The sequence below is a fragment of the Lethenteron reissneri genome, chromosome 28, assembly GCF_015708825.2.
Source record: "Lethenteron reissneri isolate LAM-NWPU_2019-01 chromosome 28, ASM1570882v1, whole genome shotgun sequence".
Classification (NCBI taxonomy): Eukaryota; Metazoa; Chordata; class Hyperoartia; order Petromyzontiformes; family Petromyzontidae; genus Lethenteron; species Lethenteron reissneri.
The window spans coordinates 4,117,768-4,144,536 of NC_083806.1; the positions used below are offsets into that span (position 1 = coordinate 4,117,768).

The 26,769-nt window shown below is 51.2% G+C and overlaps 1 protein-coding gene across 3 annotated transcripts in view; it reads left to right on the top strand.

Annotated features, from left to right (window-relative positions):
- Positions 1 to 26,769, top strand: part of LOC133348823 (huntingtin-interacting protein 1-related protein-like) — a 45,496-nt gene that overhangs the window by 10,210 nt on the left and 8,517 nt on the right. For all 3 annotated transcript variants that reach the window (XR_009755839.1, XM_061561852.1, XM_061561853.1), the window contains exons 2-22: positions 4,307 to 4,370; positions 10,011 to 10,153; positions 10,557 to 10,613; positions 11,587 to 11,667; positions 12,659 to 12,735; positions 12,903 to 12,964; positions 15,746 to 15,886; positions 16,358 to 16,415; positions 17,573 to 17,648; positions 18,104 to 18,235; positions 18,589 to 18,659; positions 18,858 to 18,930; positions 19,139 to 19,322; positions 19,865 to 19,953; positions 20,489 to 20,605; positions 21,976 to 22,077; positions 22,512 to 22,706; positions 23,565 to 23,712; positions 24,949 to 25,035; positions 25,406 to 25,513; positions 26,026 to 26,162. Coding sequence is in view for 2 of the 3 variants with exons in the window: in XM_061561852.1 (XP_061417836.1) it covers positions 4,307 to 4,370; positions 10,011 to 10,153; positions 10,557 to 10,613; positions 11,587 to 11,667; positions 12,659 to 12,735; positions 12,903 to 12,964; positions 15,746 to 15,886; positions 16,358 to 16,415; positions 17,573 to 17,648; positions 18,104 to 18,235; positions 18,589 to 18,659; positions 18,858 to 18,930; positions 19,139 to 19,322; positions 19,865 to 19,953; positions 20,489 to 20,605; positions 21,976 to 22,077; positions 22,512 to 22,706; positions 23,565 to 23,712; positions 24,949 to 25,035; positions 25,406 to 25,513; positions 26,026 to 26,162 (2,202 nt within the window). In the remaining variant the exon portion in view is untranslated. The remainder of the gene's footprint in view (positions 1 to 4,306; positions 4,371 to 10,010; positions 10,154 to 10,556; positions 10,614 to 11,586; positions 11,668 to 12,658; positions 12,736 to 12,902; positions 12,965 to 15,745; positions 15,887 to 16,357; positions 16,416 to 17,572; positions 17,649 to 18,103; positions 18,236 to 18,588; positions 18,660 to 18,857; positions 18,931 to 19,138; positions 19,323 to 19,864; positions 19,954 to 20,488; positions 20,606 to 21,975; positions 22,078 to 22,511; positions 22,707 to 23,564; positions 23,713 to 24,948; positions 25,036 to 25,405; positions 25,514 to 26,025; positions 26,163 to 26,769) is intronic.

Genomic DNA, 26,769 nt, shown 5'->3' on the forward strand with positions numbered 1-26,769 from the left:
GCCAGTCGTAGCTAGTTTTGCACAAAACTTCAACATTATAAAAATCAATTGAATGTCCTTGTTGGAACGCGTGTTCTGCTACTGCTGACAGTTGTATTTGGGATCATTTAATATTTATCTGATGTTCTTTAGCCTCGTGCTGATCATTTGTCCTGCTTGCCCAACATAACATTTACCACACGTGCAGTTATCCAAACGTGTTAATGCTCTTATTTGTGCGAAAAATACAAATTAATGAGTATAAAAATACATGTTTATCATTGGGGTTTTCCCCACTTCGTTTGACTTACTCTAGCTTTAAAAATGTAAGGTTTCTGTTTTATTTGCAAGCGACAGACAGTATATGCAGGCAATGAAAACGTGTGCCTCCTCCCCAGTGTGGGTAAAAGGGCCTATTGAAGGGGCTTGTGTAATACTGGGTGGTGCAGTGTTTTTGTTTGTCTGGTGACATAAGACTGATGGCACAATTTGAATGGAATTGTTGGAGTGGGAGTGCTAATAAATACACGATATATTACATAATTGTGGTGGTAATGTTGTTGTTGGGTTCTACCGTGCGAGGAGGGGAGGGGCTTTTTTATACCTGGCTCTGGAATGTTGCTGTGTCTCACGTTGGCCCGTTGGCGTTTAAACGCAACGGGTTTTACTGCAGCATTTAATTACCGTGAGAGATGAGGAGACTGTGTGTGAGGGCTACTCTAGCGTCCTGGTTTGGCCGGGGCAATCCCCCGGTGGTTGAAGAAAGCTTCAGGACACCCACCGGTACACGTACAGACTCTGTGTCAAAATCTAGATCTTGTCACCTATTATATGAAACTCATATTCTTAGGTTTTTTCGGTAACGTCACGTAGGTAAAAAACATTAAAAAGCAAAATAAAATAAAATAAAAATCGGCTGTCGTGGCTGTGATGGTACCACCTGAAGACGGATGCTTGTGTTGCCTCCGAAACGTCGTGATTTTTATTTTATTTTATTTTGCTTTTTAATGTTTGTTACCGACGTGACTTTACCGAAAAAAACCTAAGAATATGAATCATTGCACTCACGAAAGCTTCAAATATAATAAACTCGCCTTTTGCCCGTCCAAGGGCGGGTGTATTTCAGTAAATCTGACACTTGCAAGCGAAAAGCAGACCGCGACGTGATATTCATTGTAACAATTCGTGGACATTTATAGCAGCCATGGGGAGGAGTGATCGTGGGGTTTTTATTTTATTTCCCACTGGTGGCAGAGGAAACCTCGTGCAGCGGGGGCCTAGCGCAAGCGTAACCACGTGGTTTCACAAGCCGCACAAATTACTATAATTTTGCACACTTCACGTTGGGCAAGCTTTAGTTCACGCGTATTATTATTATAATTAGCATCGGATGTCACAATTGTGAAGCATCTGCTGGATGAAGGCTTCCTTCCCCTTTGCCGCGCCAGTTGTGGGAGTCGTTTGACCATACTTCACCTAAGCTGGTCAATGCGAGTTGGGGAAAATCTGGGTGCCCAGGACCGGCGGCAGATATCGCTCGCCACTGATGTTTGCCGTGACCGGTGCGCAAATCACTGCGCCACCACTCCACGCAATTTCATTCCTTCGGTTAAAAAATTATGAAATGCCATCGATGTTGCATTGCTAAGCTTTTATCAGCGACAGCCTTGATGTGGCTATTGTACCTGCGTGTGTGAAAATTCGTTGTCGCAACCATTGCTCCATAAGCCCTGGTCTTAGGGCTTTTCGTGTTACTACTCCTTCCAGAGTATTCACAATAGTGGCATCGGTGGTAACGGATGAAGCGTTGCGTGCACGGGTGTAGCGATGTAAACGGCAGGAATGCCCAACTCTCATCATGCCTTGCAAGCCGGCCAGGTGACCATCGCACTGCATGGGAAACGCTCTTCGCCTTGTCAGAGCTGCACGTGGCGTCATGTTGTTGTCCCCAAATAAACACAGCCGTTGTGTGTGACTAGCACACTGTTGTTTATGTTGATTCAAGTTAATGGCATCCAGCTTGCACGCATTTTTCTGTTCTGATGGGTTTTCTCATTATTTAGAGAGGGCGTTGGATTTGATGTCGAGATACGCTGGTTACTCTGGATTCTTTAGCTCATCGTAATTTTATAGAATTATATGTGTTGTGTATAATTGGGTTTTTGTGATTTTCCCCATGCTACTAAAGGCGCTAACAATTGCCGCAGACTTAAAATATCATCGTCTTTTAATTGTAGCAAAGCTGTCTTTGTTAGGATATCATAATGATGTTTAATATTTTATATATAGCATCGTCATTCGAAATATTCAACTGGCATCTCACATTAGCTGTGAAACTGCAGGCAAGCTGAAAGGCGGCAGCCAATTACCCATGTTCTGCAGTTTATATCGTAAAATGTTTTTGGCCAATTTAAAGAGCGTTTTAATCATGTGGGGGGGAAACTGGAGCACCCAGAAAAACCTCACACGTGTGAGAAGACCACTCTGTCCCATGCAGATGAAACCAGATGATATTATTCTTCGCTTTTCTTTAACCATGTTCTCCTGGCAAGCCAGGGGTATGGCAGCTCAACGCCTAGGGGAAGAGAGTTTCGCAACATTGGTACAATCCACCCACCCTCGCCTTCGCAGTGCTAGTTTACAGGTCACGTGGGTAGCCACCACTACACGGCTTTTGTTGACAATTGTACAGCATCTGTGACAATTGTAGCCTGGCTTAAGAGCAGGTTCTGAATTTGCCAAATTCCAAAATTACCCGCTACAGGGACTCTTTACTTTCTTAAGAACGAGTTGGGTTCCAAATGTCTGTTCGTAAGTCTGTTTGTTCGTAAGTCCAACTTTACTCCTGTCGATTCTAAACATTTCGATTTAAAGCTTTCGTGACTGCAGGGATTCATCTTCTTGGTTCTTTCGGTAAAGTCACGTAGAAGGGAAATTAAAAAAAACATAATAAAATAATTCTCACGATTCTCACGACGAAAGACGTCTTTCCGACAGACCTGTTCTTCACCTGAGGACGGTTGCTTGCGTTGTGGCCGAAACGTCGTGAGAATTATTTTATTATGTTTAATTATTATTATTTTATTATTTCCCTTCTACGTGACTTTACCGAAAGAACCAAGAAGATGATTCCAAACATGTTGTACGGCATGTAAAGTAAACACGGGGGATTGACTTAAAAAGTAGTATCATCTCATATAGATGTAGATGCCACTGGTTCTTCACGTTCTGCAGATGTAGATGCCACCACCGCCATCTATTATGCGGCGATTGAACTTACGACTCTCGGTCCAAACGGGAAACTTGACATACGGACAGGTTTGTTCCTATCTCTGAAAGTTCGTAAGTCAAATGTTCGTAAGTAGAGGAGTCCCTGTAATTAATCAATTGGGATGAATGCATACCAATTATCGTCCATTACTGGCAGCCGGCTCATGCCCCAGGTCCCTTTTTGCAAATGAGAATCCTCTGTCCTGGTCTCTTGAGTTCTCATCTGGTTCAATAAAATTAAATTTTAAACCTAAAACTTGAACATCTCGTAGATTTAAAAAACGTTTAAGGTGGAGTCGTTCAAATTTAGATGAACAAACATGGGGGAACGAATGTGTCCAGCTATGGATTCTTGAATCCATCTGTGTGCGAAGCCCATCACTCATCGATGCAATTGGTCGAATGTCCCGATTGTAGCACATGCCCTTCTAAAAAGATATCTTGAAACCCGGTAATGCTTTCCTGGGTAAATAATGAAAATCATTAAATATACTATAGTTAGCAGTGTCAGTCTTAAACAAAATGCCTTATAATAACATTGTCTTAGGGAATGTATTAATCATAAATAGAAATTGCAGAGTTTATTAAAAATTCCAAAGTTATTTTTTCAGTGCGTGTGGTTAAAGTAAAGTTTGTGTCGGGTCAACAGGGGTGTTGATGACGTCTTCTGTAAACATTGACCCTCCAGGCTGCTGTGTTTGCTTGGGGTCACTTTCGAGAGAAGCTGCGATTTGCCCGCAGAAGTACAGTACAAGCATGATTGAAGTTGGCCAAACATCACTATAGGACCGCAGACCTTGGGCAATTGTTGGTTCTGGCTGCCTTCCTAGTCTGTGGTTTCCTGTGCCTCCTTGCACGAAAGCTGTTGGGCATTACAGTTTCTCCAATGTATGTGAAACGGTGTAAACATACCTATTATTAATTACTGCTTTGCCTACTGTTATCCTGTCTGCTCCTCTCATCCGCTCATTGTAACCCATGCCACGTCCCAGCAGGTATTGCCACGAGTCTCAAATGCACTGTCCACCCCTGTGTGTGTGTGTGTCTCCCTCCACAGCTGACGAGCATCAACAAGGCGGTGAACACACAGGAGGTGCCGGTCAAAGAAAAGCATGCACGCAATATCCTTGCTACCGGCTTCGGGTGTGCTAGCATGGTTCACCTGTGCGTGTGTGTCAGTGTGTGTGTGCTGACGATCGGTGGTGCAGTTGTTGACACGTTGGGAGTTCCATTCCCGGCCACGGCTCGCATCGGCGGTGAACAATATCTGATCCGGTCCCCTGGGACTCCATATGGTCGGCTCAGCCTTAGACGAGAATCTCGTGTGATTGTATATACGTCTCGTGTGATTGTATATACGTCGGCACTGGGGAGACCAAGGCGGCCAGGCGTGGTGCTAGCCACACCACCCTCCTCGTGCACAGTGTTGGCTGAAGTAGATGTTCGCTAACAGCACTTTCCCCGACAGCTGGTGTGGACTATACAGGGGGGATCTTTGTCTTTATGTTGACGAGTCTTTGCTTGCTGGGTGAGGGTGAGAGTGATGTGGCGAGGTGAAGGGAGCTGTGAATGGTTGGGGAGAGAGGTGGGTGACGTGGAGAGGAGCGATGCGGGTGGCGTGTAAGAGAGGTGGATGGTGGTGAGGGAGGAAGTGAGATGGGGTGGCGTGGTGAGCGGGGTTGTGGTATGTGGGTAGATATTTTAATCTGCAGTAGCCGCACCTCACGCTCGCAGTGCAGGAGCTTTGTATTTCATCTTCTTATCTCTCCGCGAGCTGCCACGTTGCTGTGTGTTTGTGAGCATCTATTCACGGGTGGAATTTCTTCTATTTTTAATAAAAATTTAATATTTTTCAGGCATTGTCAATCCACTGCAGGGTGAATTGTCTCCATCTCCCCCATGGTGCGTGTCACCGGCGGGGTTTGTTTGACCATACTTAGCTACTTTGGCCAGTGCCGTTTGGTGAAGAGCTGTGGGGGAGGGGACACGTCAATCGGTTCCAATATCAATCGCCCTTTATATTATAAATTGCGGGGAATTGAACTCTGGGCTCCTGGGTACATAGTGCAGTGTGCCCACAGTCTCGGTCATGAGGGATTGTTTCACCATACTTCCCGAATCCGGTCAGTGTGGGTTGTTGAAGGTGGGTAGTGGAGAAGGCCTAGTAATGATTCGTATATCGCTCACCACTGATGGTAGCTGTGACCCAGGTGTCAAACTGAGGATGTTGGGTTCATAGTGCGGTGCGATAACCGCTGCACCACTGCTCCTGCTCGTGCTACATTGCATTTGGTTGTTGTAATTTTCCATTAAAAATAATAGGTGGAGCTTACTTTATCATTAGTTTTTTTCCCCTCCTTGGGGTCTCGCTTGTAAATGAGATATGAGGGCGCTCATTCTCCTCAGTTGACCCCACACTCTGAAACTCCCTCCCCCCCCCCCCCCCCAGTCGTCCATGCTGTCACAACTCCCTGCCCCTGTTCAAGTCCAGGATTAAAGGCTCTCTCTTCTCACCTGCTGTGACCAAGTGCCTTTCTGTCTCCCTCTCTCTATAAAGGACATGGTGCCCACTATTTCTATAAAGCATCTCGAAATGCGGTCACATTTTGGTGCTACGTCAAAAAACAAATGTTATTGACACGCACAAACCTATAGACTCGCACGGGGACCTGTAGCTTCGCACCTGTGACTATCTGCCTCCTTTATAAAATAAATGCGCCCTCTGTTGTGCGCTGCATATTGAGACGCTACGTAAAACCCACATCGCATCGTCTTGACGACGGGCGTTCACCTGGCAATGGTAGAAGGTTTCATTTGTTCCTAAGTGCAGGTGTGTTTGGTCGTGCGTGTGAGCGTGCGTGCGCTGGGACAACAATAGCGTTGCACTGTAGAGGACTGCATTTGTTGGTTTCCTAGCGCCGGCTACTCTGCGTTCGGTGGTATGGCGACGCCTCCATTCACCCGCCGCTCGCCGGTTTGGCGTCATTACGTGCTCGTCACGTGTTGGCGTCGTCTTACCGCCTCGAGCCCTCCAGCGCGATGGGTGCGCAACTCGCACAGTGCGCATACCGGAAACCACCTGTGCGGACGGATACTGAAACCCGCGTGTGTGCACACGTGGCACAAATACAAGAAGCACAATGCCTCGGATGCCGTGGCCCAGCAGCAGCGCACTCTCGGCGCGGTTCAGAACTTCGTGGTTCGAATTTGGCGGCCATCGCGATTTTTAAAGTTTTTTTTTTTATCACTGTGGTGTATACTAACCGTAATGCTGCTACGACTATGCGCCATCAGCTTCGCTCTCGGTGGACGTTAAGAGATCCCGTGGCGTAATTCGAAGGAGTGGGCCATCGTGCGGCGGCGGCGTCGGGGTCCGAATTTGCCAAATTCGAAAATTGCACCGCGAATTACTCAATTGAGAGCGCTCATTCTCCTCTGTTGACCTCACACTCTGAAACTCACTTCCCCCCCAGTCATCCGTGCTGTCAACTCCCTGCCCCTGTTCAAGTCCAGGCTTAATGGCTCTCTCTTCTCACCTGCTGTGACCAAGTGCCTTCTGTCTCCCTCTCTATAAAGGAAATGGTGCCCACTATTTCTATAAAGCATCTCGAGATGCGGTCACATTTTGGTGCTACGTCAAAAAACAAATGTTATTGACACGCACAAACCTATAGACTCGCACGGGGACCTGTAGCCACACACACAACACACGGCAGCAATCGTCGCCCCCTGCTTCTGGCAGACTCACGCCCCCAGGTCACGCTTGCAATTGAGACTCATCATTGTCTCTTCTGAGCTCTTACCCGGTGAAACAAGTTAAACTTGAAATGTATAAAAACGAAATAGAATTGTTGGCAGTGTATTGCTGCATCGATTCTTACCAATGGTATACGTGCGTTGCGTGAGAATGTCTGATGACATGGGTTCCATTCCCGGCCACAGCTACGCCTCTAACATCAGCAGTGAGTGATATCATAACCAGTCCTGCTCACTCCCCTCTTCACCAACCTGCACTGCCAGTGTGGTCAAACAACTCTCCGTGACCGACACTGGCATGGGGAGGCCTTCATCCAGCAGTGGATTGTTGATGGAATGTAAAAAGTATGTACGTAGACTAGTTTTTAGCAATACGAGTTCAATGTCTGTCGTAAGTTTAATCGGACTTGAATGACACCCGTGAGGCTTGACTCGTCTATTTTAACGATGTGGAAAGGCATTTTCATTGCTTCTCGAGCATAACCTAATTTCAGTTTAACAATTTTTACAAGCCAGTCCCGTTTGCCTGTCCTTTACGGTGCACATCCTACAGTCCGTTAAGGCTATCTTTGTGCCTCCTGTATGTTTAATTACAGGTTGCTTAATGGAAATCTATAACGGTAGGCTCGCACAAACGATGTGTTGACATTGTGGCTGTAAAATCCTACACGGGCTGTTGGAGCATTTTTATTGCATCCTTGAGTCGGCTCTTGTAATTGTTCATGAGTCACCCGTTGCTGATTTACATACAGCTGTGTGTTTAAAAATAAAATTTCCATACAGAAACTAGATTACATTTTTTTTACATCCACAACGCAAAGACTTCTGGTACCGGCTCTCGCACGCAATGCAACCGTGACAAGCGCTCTACTTAAGGAGCAGGAATCGGACCGCAGGAGAGAGTGGGGGGGCTAGGGGGGAGGAATATTAATAAGTTCAACTTTGGAGTCGATTTTGAGTTTTTTTGTTGAACTGGTTGAGAACTCAAGAGACCCAGAAGGGAGTATCATTTGCAAAAGGGACCTGGGACATTAAGCCTGCTGTATGGAAGATTGGATTTAGGAAGATTATAGGAGAAGCCAGAAAGAGATAAGGAAGACGGCTTTAAGGACACGACGATTGGGAACCACACGGGAAGGGGTTGAGGAGGTCAAATCGAGAAAGGCTCGATGAAAGGGAACTTGGTCCTCCTGTAAACCATTTAGCGGACCCACCCCACCGACAGAGCCCCTAGGTGTTCAAGGGTGGACATATTTTGCATCGGGTTTAGTCAGCTTCAAGCGTGGCTAGTTCCATGGGTCTTCCCAATTACTCGACTGGAGAGGTCTCCAGGCCACTGTCGTAAATTCAAAGGGCACCCATGGCCTGTGGATGCGTGCGGGTTGGGTTGAAGGAGGTGGGCAACTTTTGTGGTTTGATATTTGTTGGTGAGGGTTCCCCCCCCCCCCCCCCCACGGTTGCGGCGTGAGAAGTAGGATGTGACCGTCCGCGCTTGACGGTGGGGAAAGAAAATGCTTGGCGTGAAGACTCGCTCGCTCCCCTAGGGGCGACGGCCGCATCGGACTACTCCAATTAACCGCGATGGCCAGATGATAGCACCGTCGCACTGTGGAGTACCCTGCACATCCCTCCTTCATCGTCTTCATCTCATCTCCATATCACCCCTCTCTACTCCTCATTGTGGACTCATCCTCTTCCCTCTCTTCTAACCCTTACATCTCCTATCTGTTGGTCTTCTTCTTCCTCCTTTCCCCCAATATCTCCTCCTTTCCTCGTCTTCATTTGCTGCACGTCTCCCTTTTACCCCCCCCCCTCCGACCCCTCCTTAAGTCAGCTTTAATTTCCATATAAGCAAGACCCCCCCCCTGGCCACCCCTGCCTTGTCTCGCTCGTGACAACGTCCACTTCTCCTCCCCCCCCCCTTCGCATTTTGTCGTGCTTGTGCCTTGCTCGCTCTAATCCCTCTAACTTGCAGCACTCCACTCCCCATACCCCACACCCCCTCCCTCTCTATCTCTCCTCCCCCCTCTGTTACCTATATGGCCTCTTGTTACAGCAGCCCTTTTGCCCACTTCGGCAATTGTTTCTTGCTGTGGTTGTCCCACCTGATGACGGACGCTTGTGTTGTGCCCGAAACGTCGTGATTTAATTTATTTGATCTTATACCTACGTGACTATACTGAAAGAACCAAAGAGTATGGATCCCTGCAGTCACGAAAACTTCAAATCTAGATTGTCCACTGTTGCCTTCGGCTTCCGTCGGCGCGAGGCATGATCTCCGTGTTCTTTTTGTGCATCTATGGCGTTGTAAGCGCAGCTTTTACTCTGGTGTCCTGTCACGTTAAGCAACGCATACCTGCTAGGTTAGTGGTGCTGCAAAGGACGGCGATGTTGTTGCTTTTTACTCAATTTGGCATTCATGGTAATTGTGGCATTTTCGAGCACCGCAGTAATGAATGGGTGCAGCACCGTTAGTGGCATGTTTGCGTACGGTAGGGTAAAGTGTGGGTACTACCACGTCTTCCGAGACATCTGGCCAGCATGAAAGACTGACTGTCCTGCGTGCGACTGCGTTTACGAACACCAAACCATGGTCCGCGCAGCTTCACGCTGCCCAAAATAATATACATGTGAATGTGGTGGGTGGGTGATGGGTGGGTGGATGGATGAGAAGGTGGATGGGTAATTGACAAAGCAATTGAATGGCTAAATAGCACCTGAATCCGTAATAGCCACTCTTCATAGGACATACGAACGCAAGAAATTAGCCTGGAAGAGTAGACCAAATACCCTTCGACGGTGCTGTCCAGAGCTGCCTCTCTCGTGGAGGCCCGTCCACCAGAGTCGTGCGAGCAACCAGTTGCAGGGCTTTTGTTTCCGATCTGCTTCGCGGACACTCGGGAGCGAGGAGAGGAATGAGTTGTTGAATGAGTTGGACTTGAAAACGGTCGTGGATAATGCCGCGGCTGTTTGGTTGGTGGTGCCGCCCTTGACTCTGGCCGCACTCTGCATCATGGGCACGCACCAGGAGCGCGGTGCGCTCACCTTCTGGACGACGGCCAGCACGCTGCCGCTCTCCAGCAGCCCCGTCATCAGCTGGAAGTTCTGCCACGTGCTGCACAAGGTGCTGCGCGATGGACACCCCAACGTGAGTGACGGGGCACGTGCACCGTCGCGCCCCGCCGTCGCATGCGCCCTTGTCCATTCGTTGAGGCCCTTCTTGCAGAAGTGACGCGAGCAAGACTCCATCGCGAGGCTGCGCCTTCACGTCAGTGGGTGACCATGTGCGATGCGTACACGTTGGGCCCAAATCCTATTTAATTCGCTCATTAACTTCTTCTTTCATTCATTTGTTTATTTACTTTATTAATAACCCGGAATGCCCATTCATTCAAATGCCCAAATCGCCCGGAATGCACCCGGTCTCATTGTCGTCTCTCGGAAGCTAAAGCAGGTTTGAGCCTGGATTGTACTTGCATGGGCGAGGACAGTCGTGCTCCACCGCGCCTGACGTCTGTGTCGGTTTTGGCCCCTTGTGTGACGGGCGGCAGGTGCTGCAGGACTCGCTGCGCCGCATGTCCAACCTGAAGGATCTCGGCCGCATGTGGGTGAGTGACGGTCCACGCTCGTCGCATCTTCGCTGTTGTTTTTGCGACCTGGGCAGTTCCACAAATTTAGGCAACCTCGCGGTGAATGATCTCAGAATCGTATCGACTCGTGCCGAACAATACTCGACGCGTGCGTTTTTGCAGCCTAGTATCATGATTGGTAATTGTTTTTTGGGTCTGCCCACTTAATGACCTGGCCAGATTGTGTCGTCAGGACCCCGAACACCACCACCCAACGTGGCCAAAATAAATGTCTGACTTTATTTTATTCCGACCAACCTGGGGTCTTGTCCTTAAGAAGGTTAACGCAGTTTCAAGGGAAACGTCATTCTTCTCGATTGAAAATTCAGTTGTGAAAAAATTGTTTTTCAACTCTGCGGTGCGAGCTGAAACAATAATTATTGGCATGCATTTAAAATGATTGTTTAAGCAGGTGACCGTATAATTAGTTTGGCTGTGTCAGGTGATGGAGGGTCTGCACGACACAAATTAGGCCAGGTTATTGTGGCCTTGCCCAATAATCAATGACAAAGTGTAAGAATACGCTTGCTGTACAGCCATTGCTTACTCGTGTGTCAGCGGTTAGTGCACTTAGCATTTGGCTAAGCTTGTCAATCCAGGATCCTCCTTTGAAATCTGAATCCTTACAGTAATGTCGGTTGATGCTGCCATGGTGTGATGGTTAGCGTGCTAGGAATCCGGAGGGCGCCGGTTCGATCTCCCGCTGTGGTGGATGTAACAAGGGGAAGGTTTCTTAAATCCACTCCCCCCTCTACACGCAGCAGTATAAATCAGGTCGCTCGCCGTGGGGCAAAGTGTGGGTTCACCAGCATGGAAGAGGTCCGGAAAATACCCTCGAGAGGGGGTGCTCGAGGACTTCCTCGAGTGGGGGAGGCCCTTCCGGCGGCAGTCGCGGGAGCGATCGCTTGCAGGCCTGCGCCTTATACCTTCGCATTGATATTGTTTACCACAGGGCCAAATGCACAACCGCTTCGGGCAGATGGTGAGCGTGTACCTCAAGCTGCTGCTCACCAAGATGGAATTCCACGAGAAGGTGAGGCCCCCCCCCCCCCGCCGTCGAGACAAGCTCAGACGGGTCACGAGTCTCGCTTCTCACGAACCTCCCTCCCCCCAGCTGCCCGTGCCGTTGGCTCCCTGCATGCCGACCGCGTCTCGAGTCGCCGGGCAGAAACCGTGGGGTATGGTTTAGTTTTTTTATAGAGAGAGGCAGTTGGTGGTCACAGCAGGGGAGAAGCGGAGGAGGGCTTTGAGCCTGGACTTGAACAGGGGTAGGGAGTCAACAGCACTGTCGGCTGGGGCAAGGGATTTCAGACGCAGTCGCTATGTGGTGCAGTTGTAACTACTTGCCCCATCGCAGCAAGAATTTCCTGTGTTCCATTCCCGACTAGGATGATTTATTTTCTATGCGGGGTATATATATTCTCCCCCTGTTCTGCATGTATTTCCTCTGGGTTTCTCTGGTTTCTTCCCCATAGCAAAAAAAAAAACCATAGGATGTATTGGTATTGGCCAAACATCACCAGTGCTGTAAATTAACCTGCAAATTACTCAATTGGGATTACACGCAGCAGCGGCAGCAGCAGCAGCAGCATCGCCCCCTGCCTGGATAAACACGCGTAGTAGTAAGAATAATAAGTCACCACGGTTCCATAATGACGCACCTGTTGGTGAGTTTCGGTAGATTTGCTGGTTAATAAAGTTTTGTAACTCTGGTGGCGGGGACTGTTCATCTCCTGCTCATGTCATTTTTCTAATTTTCAATGTGGTTCTCTGATTAGCGTGTACGAGCCTCCCAAATGCGTTTCCCCAGCGTTCCGTTTTCGAGATCTTATCTACTTCGAAATCGTGAAAAAAAAAAAAAATTCAGTCGTTGAATTAACAAAGAGTCGTATTATTTATATCAATTTATTTATTTTAAAGTCCACTTTCATTTGCTTTCGCGGATCAACAGCGAGCCCTGTGTGTGCCGGGCTGCAGCGTTTCACAAACCAATCCTTGTTGCCCCCCCCCTAAACCCCACACAGAATCCGATCTTTCCTCCAAATCTGGCGGTGAGCGATGCCAAGCTCGAGGAGGCCGGAGGTAACGATGCCAGCACCATGTGAGTATAGCGCAGCTCCGTTTGCCATCTCGTGCCTGCGTGCGTGTGCGAGTAAACATTTTTTTTAATTCCTTATAGGTCGAAAATTTGGCTGCAGTGTTCTGTTTTTGAAATGTCACGGGTGCCGCCCTGCCCCGCCCTCTGTCCTTATTGACGCTGTCGTGCAGATTCCAGCTCACGGTGTCGATGTTCGACTACATGGAATGCGAGCTCACCCTCTTCCAGACCGGTGAGCTGAAGCTGTCTGCCCGCTCACCCACCTGCTCACCTGCCCCGTTGGAAGGGGGATCTACACAATCGCATGTGCACGCACACACGCACGCACGCGTGGCTGCCTCCTATCAAAACCCACCGTAGCAGGCAGGGCTAAGACGAGGCTGAGAGCGTAGTAGATTAAAATGCGGTGGTCACGTGACGTACTTGCAATGCATGACGGGAGCTCTGCCTTCCTGCGGTTTGTGAGGGGATCTTGGTCTCTTTCGTGAACTCATTGATTCATTCATGGACTTTATAATCAGGTGAGAGTCCTTCTGAGACCGACTGCCTTTCATATTCAATGATAGCTCGTGCTCTTCCAGACTGGTGAGTGCGCATGGCAGCCAAGCGGCACGCACCGCTGCCACCTATTAAAAACTCCAGTGGGAGAGGGGGAGAGGGGGAGGGCCGAGTGTACTGAATTTCTGAACATGTCAAGAGCCCATTGACACTTAGTCTCTTTCATGAACTAATTCATTGGTGAACTTTCTACCCAGGTGAGTGCGCAGTGAGATTTGAGACGTACAAAGCCACGCAGTAAACATTTGATGACATGTCAGTTACAATCCTATACAGAACCTAAAATAATAACATTACTCAAATAATAAAAAAGAACATTAATGTCTTCTTGGTTTTTTTCGGTAAAGTCGCGTAGAAGGGAAATAATAAAATAATAATAATAAAACAATAAAATAATTCTCACGACGTTTCAGCCACAACGCAAGCAGCCAGTCCTCAGCCGTCCTCCTGAGGACGGTTACTTGCGTTGTGGCCGAAACGTCGTGAGAATTATTTTATTGTGTTTTATTTTTATTATTTTATTATTTCCCTTCTACGTGACTTTAACGAAAGAACCAAGAAGATGAATCCCTGCAGTCACGAAAGCTTTAAATCAGAACATTAATAGTCGGTGTCTGTAAGTGAGAATGGATCAGTGCTCTTTCACGTTTGTAGCCCTGACACTGTGGAATGTCCACATTGTTTTGACAATGGACAATCTGTCTTAAAATCTGCACATGGACGTTAACAGAGTAAATGAAACGAGAAGCTAAAAAGTGCACAGAGGGGCAACGATTTATTGAAATCGCTCCTCCACACCGAAAGAGGAACGCGTGGACCGGTGGGGGACGCGGCGAGCAAACGAGCACCATCGCAAACTCGAACAAGCACCGCATTCTTCTCGTTACTCTGCAAACCGATACGACTGGTTCCCCGCGCGTTCCTCCCGTAAACAGAGTTCATCGGGAGAGGGGAGGGGGGAGAGGGGTGAGGCGTGCCGTGGTTGTGGAAGCAACATACCTGCATTGTGCCTGCGGGGCCACCCTGCCGCCTGCTGATGCAACCTTTTTTTTTTTGCCTCCAAACTCGTAACCGCCTCGGGGATGGCGGCCCTCAACGAAGAGTGTGCGAATTCGATAATGCGGGGGCCCGCACATTCGGCCGTTGAGCTGAGAGCACATGTCAGAAGTTGTATTTCCCCGAGGTAGAGCCCATATACTGGATATCTTGTGAAAAAGAGCCTCATCGGATTCCTCCAGTATAAATAAAAATGCAGATTCTGAGTGAGGCATCTCTTGTTCGAGGGCAACTCGGCCAGCAGACCACAGCGACGGAGCCGGGGTGCATGCGACATGGTGGTGGTCGCATGACGTGCGCACGCACGAGGGGCGTATGGATGGGAGTCACCGCCTTCCTGCCAGCTGTTTGCAAGTAGCAGCAGCAGCAGTGGCAGCAGCACACCTTTGTGTAAAGGAGCGCCGACACAAGGTTGCAGGGGGGTTCGTCTTTTATTCTTTTCCTCCCATCCACACCTGTCTCCAGCCGTCCCAATCTCGTTCCCGCCAACGAACCCCTCTTCCCGCCCGTTCTCTCCCTTATATCTCCTCACCTGCTCCCCCCCCCCCTTCTCCTGTCACCGTCCCACTTCCCCTCCTATTGGTGGGAATCCTTCCCCTGACACCCCTACATCTGCGTGCTGTTAAATCCACTCCATTTTCAGCTCACACGTCTTAACCCCGTCCTGATGGGGTTTTTCATCGTTCACACACAGCGTGGGAATTGAATGGCTCCGTGACATTCATCGCATTTCAAACGTCCTTGCCAAACCCCGTGTGACATTTGAACCTTATGGCGAGACTCCGGGGTCCCGAATAAACGTAAATCAAAGTCGCAATTAATTCATTAGTTTTTTGGCGACTCCGTCCCACCGCGCACATAAACGCATCGACCCACCTGGCGCGGATCATTCTGTTGTCATATCGTCCAAGCGCAGCGAGGACTGAACGCGCAGAAGAAACAAAATTCTGAAACATTGAATTAGCGCATCGTGTAGAGCTCGTCGAGAGGAATAGATTGCCGTATCGTTCGCCTTCAACAGGCATAAAATGACGTGAGCAATGCAGTTTATGTGCAGAGCCCGGGGGCTTATGGGACCCCGAGGTCCCGCCATGAGGTTAATTTGTTAAGGTGGCTCCACACCCCAGCGATCGAATTGCTCTCGAAATCATTGCGCAACTCATCGCCTGCAGGCACCTAACAACTATCTATATAAATCGGCTCATTCCTCCTGTAAATCCACTTGACTTCTGTGTCGGTACTCCCCCCCCCTCCCTCCAAGATGTCTTGCAGACTGGAAACAGTCGGTCAAAATCCCTATATACGCTGAGTTTTTGTAGCGGAGGCCATACTCGCCAGCTGCGGCGTGAGCAGGCAATTGCAGGGCTGCGCCTTTACCCCGTTGCTGTAATCCCCGCAGTGTTCAACTCGCTGGACATGTCGAAGGCCGTGTCAATGACCCAGGCTGGGCAGTGCCGTCTGGCGCCGCTCATCCAGGCCATCCAAGACTGCAGCCACCTCTACGACTACATCGTTAAGCTGCTTTTCCGCCTTCACTCCTGTGAGCGCTCGCCAACGCACATGCACCACCCAGCATCCCCCACAACAGCATCCAGCACCCCCCACCCAATATCTACCACCCAGCATCCATCTCCCATCATCCGCCAACCAGCAAACCAACATCCATCGCCCAACACCCAGGGCTCACTTCCGAGCGTACGCCTACCATCATCCGCCTCCCAACATCCGCCATCCAACACTCGGTGCTCGGCTCTCGCAGGACACCCAGCGACAGCTTCTTAACACGCGAACGCGCACGATCTTACGGCACGCTGAAACGTGCCCGTTTCTTGGGCTGAGCGAAGTTTTTTAGATTTTGGGAAAAGGCGCACAATGGGAACGAGTTCGATAGCCATTGCATTCGATTTGTTTATGCGCTTGCTTTTTCTGACTTGCTTGCACCTGCTCGCTCGCACCTCCCTTGCCCATGTTGCTGATGTGTGATTGTGTGCCATTTTTTTTTTGCCCCAAGGTCTCCCAGCGGACACCCTGGACGGACACAGGCAACGTTTCCAAGACCAATTCAAGAGGTCAGCTCCCCCTGCCTCTGCTGATGAGCCTCGGAATAGTTGAAGCTGGTCTAGAGTTTTCCCGCTTAAACAAATCTCGCAAAGTTGTCCATTCCCTGCCATGGCTAATGTTGATGGGGAGTGAGATCTGAACTCGTGCTACACCCATGTACCCTCCTCTCGCCTACACCAAGCCGCACTGACCTGCATGGTAAAGTATGGTCAAACAACCATCATGACCGACAGTGTGGGGAAGGCTTTCATCCAGTGATGGATAGAGAAAGGGCAGTAAAATATATCTGTTGCTGTGTGTAAACATCAGCACTGGGAGACAAAGGTGGCTGGGCATCGAGCTGACCACCCACCACCTCGTGTGCCGTGCCAGCCCTAATAGATGCTCGATAACAGCACTTGCCCCAACATTCTGTTAAAGGCTATATGGGGGGGATCTTTCACCCATATATGTATAAATATAATTCCATGCCTGGCCACGGATTATCTAGATGCCTTGTGACCGGCACAAATATTCTGCTGCCTAATACCTAGGCCGTGTGATTGGATTAATGTAATTTAATAAAATAAAAAATACATTCTTCTGGTGGCAACATCCGGCAGCGGGAAGCAGATTCCCCCCCTCCCCAATGTGCTAACGAGTGCACGCGGAGACATGGAACGAGGGGGGCTCACGTTGCCATCATGTACTGCACACGTGCGGCCAGTTTTGTCGAACTACTGCTGGATGAGTTCCTCATCAAGTCATTGGGGACCTGTTTGACCTGCACTTCTCCGATGACGGGCTTGGTGAGGGTTTGGTGAAGGAAACTCGGAGATGTTTGACTGGATTTCGCTCGCCACTGATGTTAGCCGTTGCTGCCAATCCCAACTGTTCGCCGGTTTCAACGTGCGGGCGCGCTAACCACTGCGCCACTGCTCCACCAATAATAATAATGCATCCTAATCCAGGAAACCCTTCACAGTGGGCGGCGGGGAGAGGGGAGGGATTCGGAGTGGGAATGGCGGTCACACAGAAGTCGTGTCATTTACGGGGCAGGGGGGTGTGTACGGGGGGGCGGGCTTGAGGCGGTTTAGGTAGAGGAGGTTGTGTGTCGTTGTTGCTGCGTATTGTTCTGTACGCGCTGTAGTGCGTCGTGACTTGTCTTGATGTTGTTCCCCCGCAGACTCAAGGACTACTTCCACCGCTGCAGCAACCTGCAGTACTTCAAGCGCCTCATCCAGATTCCACGACTGCCCGACGTGAGTACCCGCGTCCATATTTTTCTGCTCCTCGTTCGCTCTCCGCGTCCGTACAAAAGTCACGGAGGAGAGGGAGGGGTGCATGTGGGGGCACGTGGGAGCATGACGGCTCTCGTGAAGACGATCTGCTGTGCACGACGCTTGAGTATGAAGTCGTGCAGCCGATTTGAAAAACTCATTAAAATAAGGTTGGCCAAAACCAGAGCAAAAATCACTTTGGAAATGCGTGGATGCGTTTTGCCCTGACCAGCTTGGCTGCCAGGTTCCGAGCTGCTAATTTAACTGCTCCCTGAAGGCAAACGTGCTTTCAACAAAGTTCGGTAAGCTACGTGCGTGCGTGGCTTTTCTTCTTGGCCCGTGTGCCTCGCCGCGAACCGAACGCCCAGCGGCACAGCCGAGGGTCTGACGCACGACGCGCGCAAAACTATCACCCCCACCGTGCGTGCGTTGCCCAGAATCCTCCCGACTTCCTGCGTGCCTCGGCCCTCTTCGAGCACGTGAAGCCAGTCGTGGTGATCCCGGGGGACAGCGTCGAGCCTGACGACCTGGTGGAACCGGAGGTGGTGGAGCCGGTGCACAGCCCTTTGGTATAACAAAAAAATACAAAACATAATGCGCTTTGCCCTGTGTCTGGTTTGCTTCCTTGTCTTGTCTTGTCCCACACTCTTTTACAGTTCATATGTCGGCATTTACAGTATACCACACTTCCTCGTGCATCATTCTATCCCCTTCATTCCCTGCGTCCTACTGCCTGTGCCCCTGCACTCTCTCATGTTCCCTGCTCTCCTGCACTTCCTGTGTCCCGCATCCTTTCCCGCACTCATTTCCCCCCCTCGCCACACTCCCCACGTCTCTGACTGCACTTTCTCTCTGCCAGCGCTCGATGGCTTTCGGATGACATTCAGGAGACTCCACTGATCCCACGCTCGTCTCCTGACAGGTGGCAGCGGAGCCCAAAGTGGAAGATATCCTCGACTTCAGCAATGGCAGCAGCAGCGCTCCTGACGAGAGGTGCGCTCACAAAAGCCATCCCGTGGGCTGGAGGGGATCGCGGGCTGGTGGTGCCGGGGGAGGGGGCGGGGGGGGTGTATTGGGAGTGAGGGGATGGATTTCGCTGGGATCGTAGTGCGTGTGTATGTGTGTGCGCGGCGCTCACTCGCTCGCACTGCACCGTGTGTTTACGTTGATTCCACCGTCTCGCCCGCTTAGGGACCAGCTCATTGAACGTCTGCAGCGGGAGATCGAGAGGCTCAAGGGGGAACTGGAGTTCCTCAAGGCCGAGGTGCGTGCCCTGACAACCTAGATGCACACAGTAGCTGTGCTTCCTCTGCTATCCTCGTGCTCCCCATATGCTTCTGCTGCCCCTGTACCTTCAGTGTGCTGCTGCCCCTGTGCTTCCTAGTGCTGCCCCAGTGCTGCCCCCGTTGCCGATGTGCATCTCCCGTGCTACCCTTATGCTGCTGGTGCGCTGGCCGTGTGCGTTTGCGCAGAGCCGCCGCCTGATCGTGCAGCTGCGGGAGCGCGTGGTGCAGCTGGAGCGCGAGCTGGCGGAGGAGCGCGGTCTGCGCATGCGGGCGCAGACCGAGGGCCAGCGTGTGCAGGCCGAGCTGCTTGAGGCCCAGCGCGACAGGGAGGAGACGGAGTTGGCCCAGAGTGCGCTCACCGAGGTTGAGAGTGAGTCCCCGCGCTGTCACGTGCCGTCCCACGCCCCACACCCACGGTGGCATCGTCACCGTCGTTCGTAATAGATTTTCGGGTTAGGCACGTTTTGTTTGTTTGTTTGATGGCAAACTTTTTTTCGTGTTCACGTGCACAAGCGTCCGTTGTTTCCGCTCAACGATAAGTTGAAGAACAATTCTCGCCAACAAATGTTTCAATCGCCTGAGATATTTTGCTTGATACTTCATCAAGCATCTTCAGGTCGGAAATCAGGAAGTCGAAATCACCATGTCACCTGATGTTTTACACCATCGTCACCGTTCTCGGCCACCCCCAGACCCCATGGTCCCTGATGCAGGACCCTCTTATCATTATTATTCAATTGTATCAACATTGTCGTCACCACCATTAGTTTCTAAACCACTGGGATCCTGGGCTACCAGTGTCGCTTTGGCAATCGGTTGCTCTCTCCACCCCGGGCGATTTGTGTTGCGGTGGTGCCATGGCTGGGGTGCGGTGGGAGCAGAGACGATCGTGTTGCGGTGGTGCCGTTGCAGAGAAGGCGCAAGCGAACGAGCAGCGCTTTGTGAAAATGAAGGAGAAGCACACGGATCTGGTGAAGACGCACGCGGAGCTGCTGAGGAAGGTGCGGGCGGGCGAGCGAGCAAACCCAGTGGGGGTTGTGGGGGGGAGTGGTAAAATATGGAGAAATAATAATTGTTTGGGACTGACGCGGCCTTGGTGGGGCACGCCATTGGCTGCTTGTTGCAGAGGTTTGCGGTTAAATTCTGGCAGGCCACCCCGATTTAAATCTGCGGGCGTGATAATGTCGTCTAATGTCGATTGTGAAGCAAAGGTCCTGTGATGAATAGGCCATTTGTATGCCAACGTCACGGTTAAAATTTTCCACAATTAGAAAGATGATTTGCAAATTACTCTCACTTGCGATCGCACAGAGCAGTCGCAATGATCGCCCCGTACTGATAAGAGATTGACGCCCGCTGGCAGGCCAGGTGCCGAGTTGTTGTGCCACACAGGGACAGCTGCCACTTGTGGTGGGGAGGGGATTGACCTTGGCATGCATTGAGATCGGATTTGACACACCGGTGCTTAGTCGCCCGAGGCATTCAAGCAAGCGCATTATTTCATCTTTTACTCTCAAATTCCTGCTCTCTGTGCAGAACGCTGACGTGGCGCGACAGCTGACGACGCTGCTGCAGGCCAAGGAGGAGGCCGAGACGGCGCGGGCTGGCATCGAGAAGATTATCCAACAGACCGAGCAAGAAACGGACGCCAAGGTGATTTATGGGAAATAGGAACTGGTTTTTCAAGTCGCTGGGCGGTGGGGGGGGGAGACCCGCTGGCAGTGTGGTATTTGACCGTATAATCTATTTATTTACTTGATCGCTTAATAACAATGCCTTTTAAAAATATGCCCCCTTGAATGAGTGCTTGAGGGTGAGGCAGTACAGTGTGATTTAAAGTGCAGTCGTTTTGGAATGTCAGTGTGATGTATATCATTTTTTTAATATCGACGTGACGTTGCTGTGTTGGTGGCTACTCCCAACGCTGTCGCTCGGGCGCGAGAGGCGACGTGGAACGATCCTCGCCAAAACGCACCCGAAATCAAAACGCAACACCGCCTGTGACTGTCGCAGCCAGGGGTCCACTCCACACGAACCGGCGGCAGTGTGCGCCACTCATTTATTTAAATGGGCGGCCAGCTGGTAACGCTCGATCCACGACTTGGGACACCTTTTTCTGTGTGGAGTCTGTATGTTCTCCCTCTGTTCCGTATGGGTTTCCTTATGGATTCTCCGGTTTCCTCTCGTGGCTAAAACGACCGTACATTCATTGTAACTGGTATCGGACAAATCATCCCAATGCTATAAAATATTTAATTAGGATCACGTAGAGTAGCAACACCATCCCCCGACCTGGTGAACACTACACGACGGCCCCCTCCTGCCCACACTGTGGCACGGTTTGCACGCGTGCCTCACAGCCAGAGGATTTCCTACACGTGCGCACACACACACACACACAGACGCGTGTGTTTCTGCGTGTTGGTCTTGCCATACCATACCAAACACTATTTACAGAGAAAGTAGATCTTACTTATTCCGAGAAGGTGCTGGCAAACAGAATGGTGTCAGGTTCTCGGTACCAATTTTCAGCACCTTCGTCCGTACCGATAATTATTTCTGTCATTCTTCAAAGAAATTGTGCTCGGAAGACAAAGCTCCCTGATACAGAGAGAGGCACTCATTTTTCGCTGAATATTCTGTGGGATCGCCGGTCAGCCACAGCCCGTGGTAATACTGGATGTGGTGTGCCAGGTGCGGAGATATGTTTTTGTCACCGACCGAGAGGGAAACCAGCTGATATTATTCAACTCTGCCTGTGTATATCTTTTTGTAGGCTGATTGAAAATAAAAATGTAGGTCTGCACCATTGGCTGTGAGAAAGCTACGTTTTAACTTCGAGGGGCCTTTGGGGCAAGTGCCATTTAGCGAGCACCTTTTTAATAGATACTCAGCGCGCGCGCACACACTCGTGTGTGCATACGTCGTCTGTGAAAACACGAACACGCATTCACGGTGCCCCCCTCCCCTGCTCGTTCATCCGCTGCCCACCCCCCCCTCCCACCCTCAATGCGCTCCAACAGCTGCAGGAGCAGAGGCGCGCGGTGGAGAGGCTTGAGAAGGAGCTGGAGAGCAGCCGCCAGGACCTGACCTCGCTCCGGTTCACGCTGGAGAACACCGAGAAGGTGCTCCAGTTGGCCCCTCTCAACGGCCGCGTGTCGCGCGCACTCACCCCCGCCCTCGACCGCCCCTCCCGCCATCCACCCACCCCCACCCCTCAATCCCCATCCCATTTTCACTCTCGAGCCCCCCCCCCCCCCCCCCGGTTCACCCGCCTCCGCCCTCGACTCTCGTCCCACCAACATTCTCGACCTCCCCCACCCCCGTCCCATCCTGACCATCGCGATGGGGATCATTACCACACGGGGTTGCAATCACCGCCCCTAATGGCAGACCAGTGCCCCAGGCCGCTCTGACCTGGTTAAGCAAAAAAACTAGACATGTCCTTATCGTCACCGTCTCCGCCGTGTTTGTCTCTGCGTGCGTGTGTGCATGCGTGTCTGTCTGTGCGTGCGTGCATGCGTGTCTGTCTGTGTGTGTGTGTGCGTACGCGCCGCAGTCGGGCACGGAGCTGTCGAGCCGGATGCAGTCTCTGCAGGACGAGAAGCGCCGGGTCCATGAGGAGCTGGAACGGCGCAGCCAGGAGGTGACGGCGCTGGGATCGCAGCTGAGCGAGCGTGAGCGCGCTCTCGAAGACAACAAGCAGCAGAAGCAGGCCGAGGTGCAGCAGCTGCAGCAGCGGCTGTCTGACAAGGTCGGTGTTCCGGCCGGCGCTTGTGGTGGTTCGGCCGGCTCGCGCTCGTGCAAGGCGGGTCTCGGTCATCCCCCCCCCCCCCCAATGAAATACAAACACGGTGGCGTGATACACAACGCGTGCAGATCCTCTAATCTAGGTGATGTTCCCCGCGCTTGTCTTCTGTTTACAGCCTGTGTTGGGAATTCTGCTTTACAATGGCTGCGGCCAATTTCTCCATCGACAACCACGGTTGACTTCCTTGCAAAGTGATACAAATCTTATTGAGCCTGGAGAGATGATGGCCTCGGCTAACTGCCCCCCCCCCCTTCCACTTAACTCGCAACCTTCCAATCGGAAGCCGCTTTTCTCCATCGCCGAGCCACATCCCAATGCTGAGGCATTGCCTGCCAGTTACTCAATTGAGATTCGAACACAGCAGCGACAATGAGTAAAAATAGCTTCCTTAGCTCAATGGGCCTTGCCTCCAGATAAACTCTCTGACTGGCTCAACATCGCCCCCTCCTGCGAAAACTTGGCACGACCCTCCTAAAAACGAGTCGAGGCTGTTTACCCCCCCGCACCTCCGATTTTGGCAAGGCTGGCGACGTTCGGTGCGAAAGGTCAACACCCAAACAAGCATAATAACAGCCGCAATCGCCGTTAGTGATTCGTCTTCCTCCCGACGATGATCACAGTGATGATGACGGCGGTGACGGCATTGGCGGCGGTGACGATGATGGTGACGATGATGGTGACGATGATGGTGACGATGATGGTGACGATGATGGTGACGATGATGGTGACGATGATGGTGACGATGATGGTGACGATGATGGTGATGATGACGACCTCCCGGCTCCGCTTGCCCCTGCGCAGGAGGCACAGGAGAAGTCCCTGAGGCAGCGTCTCCTGGAGGAGCAGTTCCTGCTGCTGCGGGGCGCCGTCGAGGAGGGCGAGCGCATCGTGCGTGACGCCATCGACAAGCTGGACGACCCGCTGCACGTCGGATGCAAGAGCTCCCCGGGTGAGCGTGTGGCGGAGCAAATGGGGTGGTGGGAGGGTGGCGAGATGTTAACTACCTCGCCTGGTATACAGGAGGTCGTGGGTTCCATCCTGACCCTCTGACGCCTGTTGTATATTTGGAGTTTGCATGTCTCTCTCTCCTCGTGGTCACGTGGAATCTTCTCTGGGTCCTCTGGTTTTTTCCCTCCACAGTATAAGAATATAAATGTGCGTTTTCGAGCATTTGGCTGCTATACATTTCCACCTGATAAGCCAATTCGTTGAGCTATCATTTGTTGTCAGGTCGCTTCTGAAAAAAGAGCTACACAGTACCTGGGAAAATAAAACCTAGTTTAGTTTGGATTTTAGTCCTCGCTGGGGAGACGGTGCAAGCGAAGCCAGTCGGAGGTGCAAGCGATGTCCCTCCCTCTCCCGCCACGGCGATTCCGTTGAATCACATAAATTATGATTCGCAGTTAGAAGATTCTTACAGTGGATTAGGGATGAGCTTCAGATTTGAACTAAATAATTCGGAAGGTTAAGGACAAATTGGGTATTTTTTTTACTTTCAGATAATTTCTATTGTGTGCTCATATGAAATGTGTCAATAATAATAATGATGAAGTCACCCAATGCCACGTGGACCCAACTTTCAGCAGGAAATGTCCGGTTTTTGGGGTCAGTCGGACACAAACAAAAATTTGCATCTTCTAGGCCTTGAATTTGAATTTTATGGAATAATGCAAAAATGGGAAGCGTGCCCTACAATGTTTCTGCTTAACTAGTTGATTTATAATATTCTGCATACTCTTAGGTTTTTTCGGTAAAGTCACGTAGGTAAAAAATAATAATAAAAAAATAGAAAAAATAATAGAAGTAAAATAAAAAATCACGCCGTGTTATTTTATTATTTTATTTCTGTTATTATTTTTATTTTATTATTTATTTTTGCCTACGTGACTTTACCGAAAAAACCTAAGAGTACGAATCCTTGCAGTCACGAAAGCTTCAAATCTAGAATTCATATTCTGCATCTTTGTGTAACATCGTGCGGCTGTGCCACCTGGCGGTCAGCAGGGGGCATTTTTGTTCTTTGCGAACGATGCTCACAACCTGACCAATGCGGCGAAGTACGTTCAAATAACCCCCCCACGACCCGAACGGCGTGCGGAGGCCCTCGTTCAGCAGTGGATCGACACTGGCGCCGACACGTGCCGCTTGCTGTGACTAATGTGCCGCCGCTGTCTGTGCCATGCAGACTATCTCATCACGAGGGCGCAGGCGTCGCTGGAGTCTGTGGCTCGCACCAAGGCGGGTCATGCCCAGTACGTGAAGGACGAGTCTGGTAAGGGAGCCGTTCAATCATCGGCATCGTACGTGACGAGTGCACGTGCGGGACACCAAGGGGGGACGTCATTGTCGTGAACTCTAGGACCCGATTTTCTGATCCCGTCACTGGCCTGCAATCCAGTCCATGATTGACTACAAGATCGCTACTACTCTCCCCCTACCAAGGTCCTCCATTGTGTGAAAGGCGACACGGGCGAAGGGATCTTTGTTTCAGTTATGTAAACGGTGGGAGGGTGGAGCTGGGATTCATTTGCAGTTGTTTTGTGTTTGTTTATCAGCGATTCTGACATTCTCGTTACTTCTCTGCGCACTCTCTCGTGTCTCCTCCTCCCTTTTAACGCCCCCCCACCACCCCCGCTAATCAGATGCGAGTGGATTGCTCCGAGCGGTCTCTGGGCTCTCCCACCTGGTCAGCGACACGATCGTACAGGGCAGCGCCACCTCGCACCTGGTGCCGGGGGACCAGGCCGACCGTGAGTGTCGCGCCACCACCAACCCCGCTAGGTTGTCGCCGTTGTGCCGTACGGCTCTCCGCTGTGTGTTTTAGTCTTGGTGCTTATTGCGGGCGGGCGGGCGGCCATAAATTATTCCGGCTTTTGCCAGCGCCATAATACTTAGTGGGTGGGTGGACTCCGCCGATTGGTTCGTGACGGGGTTACCACAGATGATTTACGCCGACTCGGCTCTTTTTGGCGGTGGCTTATTTAATAATCACTTATGGGTAATATTGTCTTCCCGCTTAATTTTATCCCTATTTTGCTTTCGGTGTCGTGCGTCGAGACGGAGCGTCCAATCGGATCTCTCGCGGAGCGACGCGGCAACAACGACCCCTTTTGTTCGAGGAACGGCCCATGGAAACTGGATCTCGTAGAGCTACCTCCGAGACCAATTCAAGTGACCTCTGTTCCTCGCAGCAAACAAATTTGGTGACTGTTTGTACGCGTTGGCCCCCCCACCCCCCACCCCCCTGTGCCCGCGTCCCCAGGCCTGACGGAGGCGTGCCAGCAGTGTGGCGACGGCGCCCTGGCCTTCCTGGACAAGCTGAAGGAGCGCTCGACGCTGCCCGGCGCCAACCCCGAAGCTCTGCGCGCCACTCTGGAGCGCATCGTCCGCATTGGGGAGGTGTGCCGGCAGGAGTCCGCGGAACCTTTAGGATCCTCCCCCCCCCCCCCCCCCCCCCCGTATAGCCCCAAACACACTGATGGGGTCGAGTGCTGTTGGCGAGCACCTATTAAAGCCGCCACGGCACGCGAGGGTGGCCAGCACCGCGCCTTTGCACACTTAATGTTTACACACTGCACCAGTCGACCTAAGGGAGGCTCGGTACCATATACACAAAGACAAAAGTCCCCCATATAGGCTGCTTTAACAGACTCTTGGGGAAAGTGCTATTAGCGAGCACCTGCGAAGGCCGACACGGCACACAAAGGGGTGGGTGGCCAACGTCACGCCCGGCTGCCTTCGTCTCTTCCAGGGCTGATGTTTTACACAGTGCACCAGGTACTCATTTGAGGCGGAGTCGACCTAAAGGGGGGCCCAGGATGGTTGAAATATCCACCGCTGTTACTGGTCGTGAGCTGGCGTGTGCGGGCTCAGCGACCCAGGGACTATTTCTGCACCCGGCACCACATCCAGTGGATCTCTTTCCCCAACTGCAGCAACTGGTAGTCACATGCTGGGCGATATGTTATCGTTGCGCGACCATGTTCTGAACGCACCCGCCCGTCGG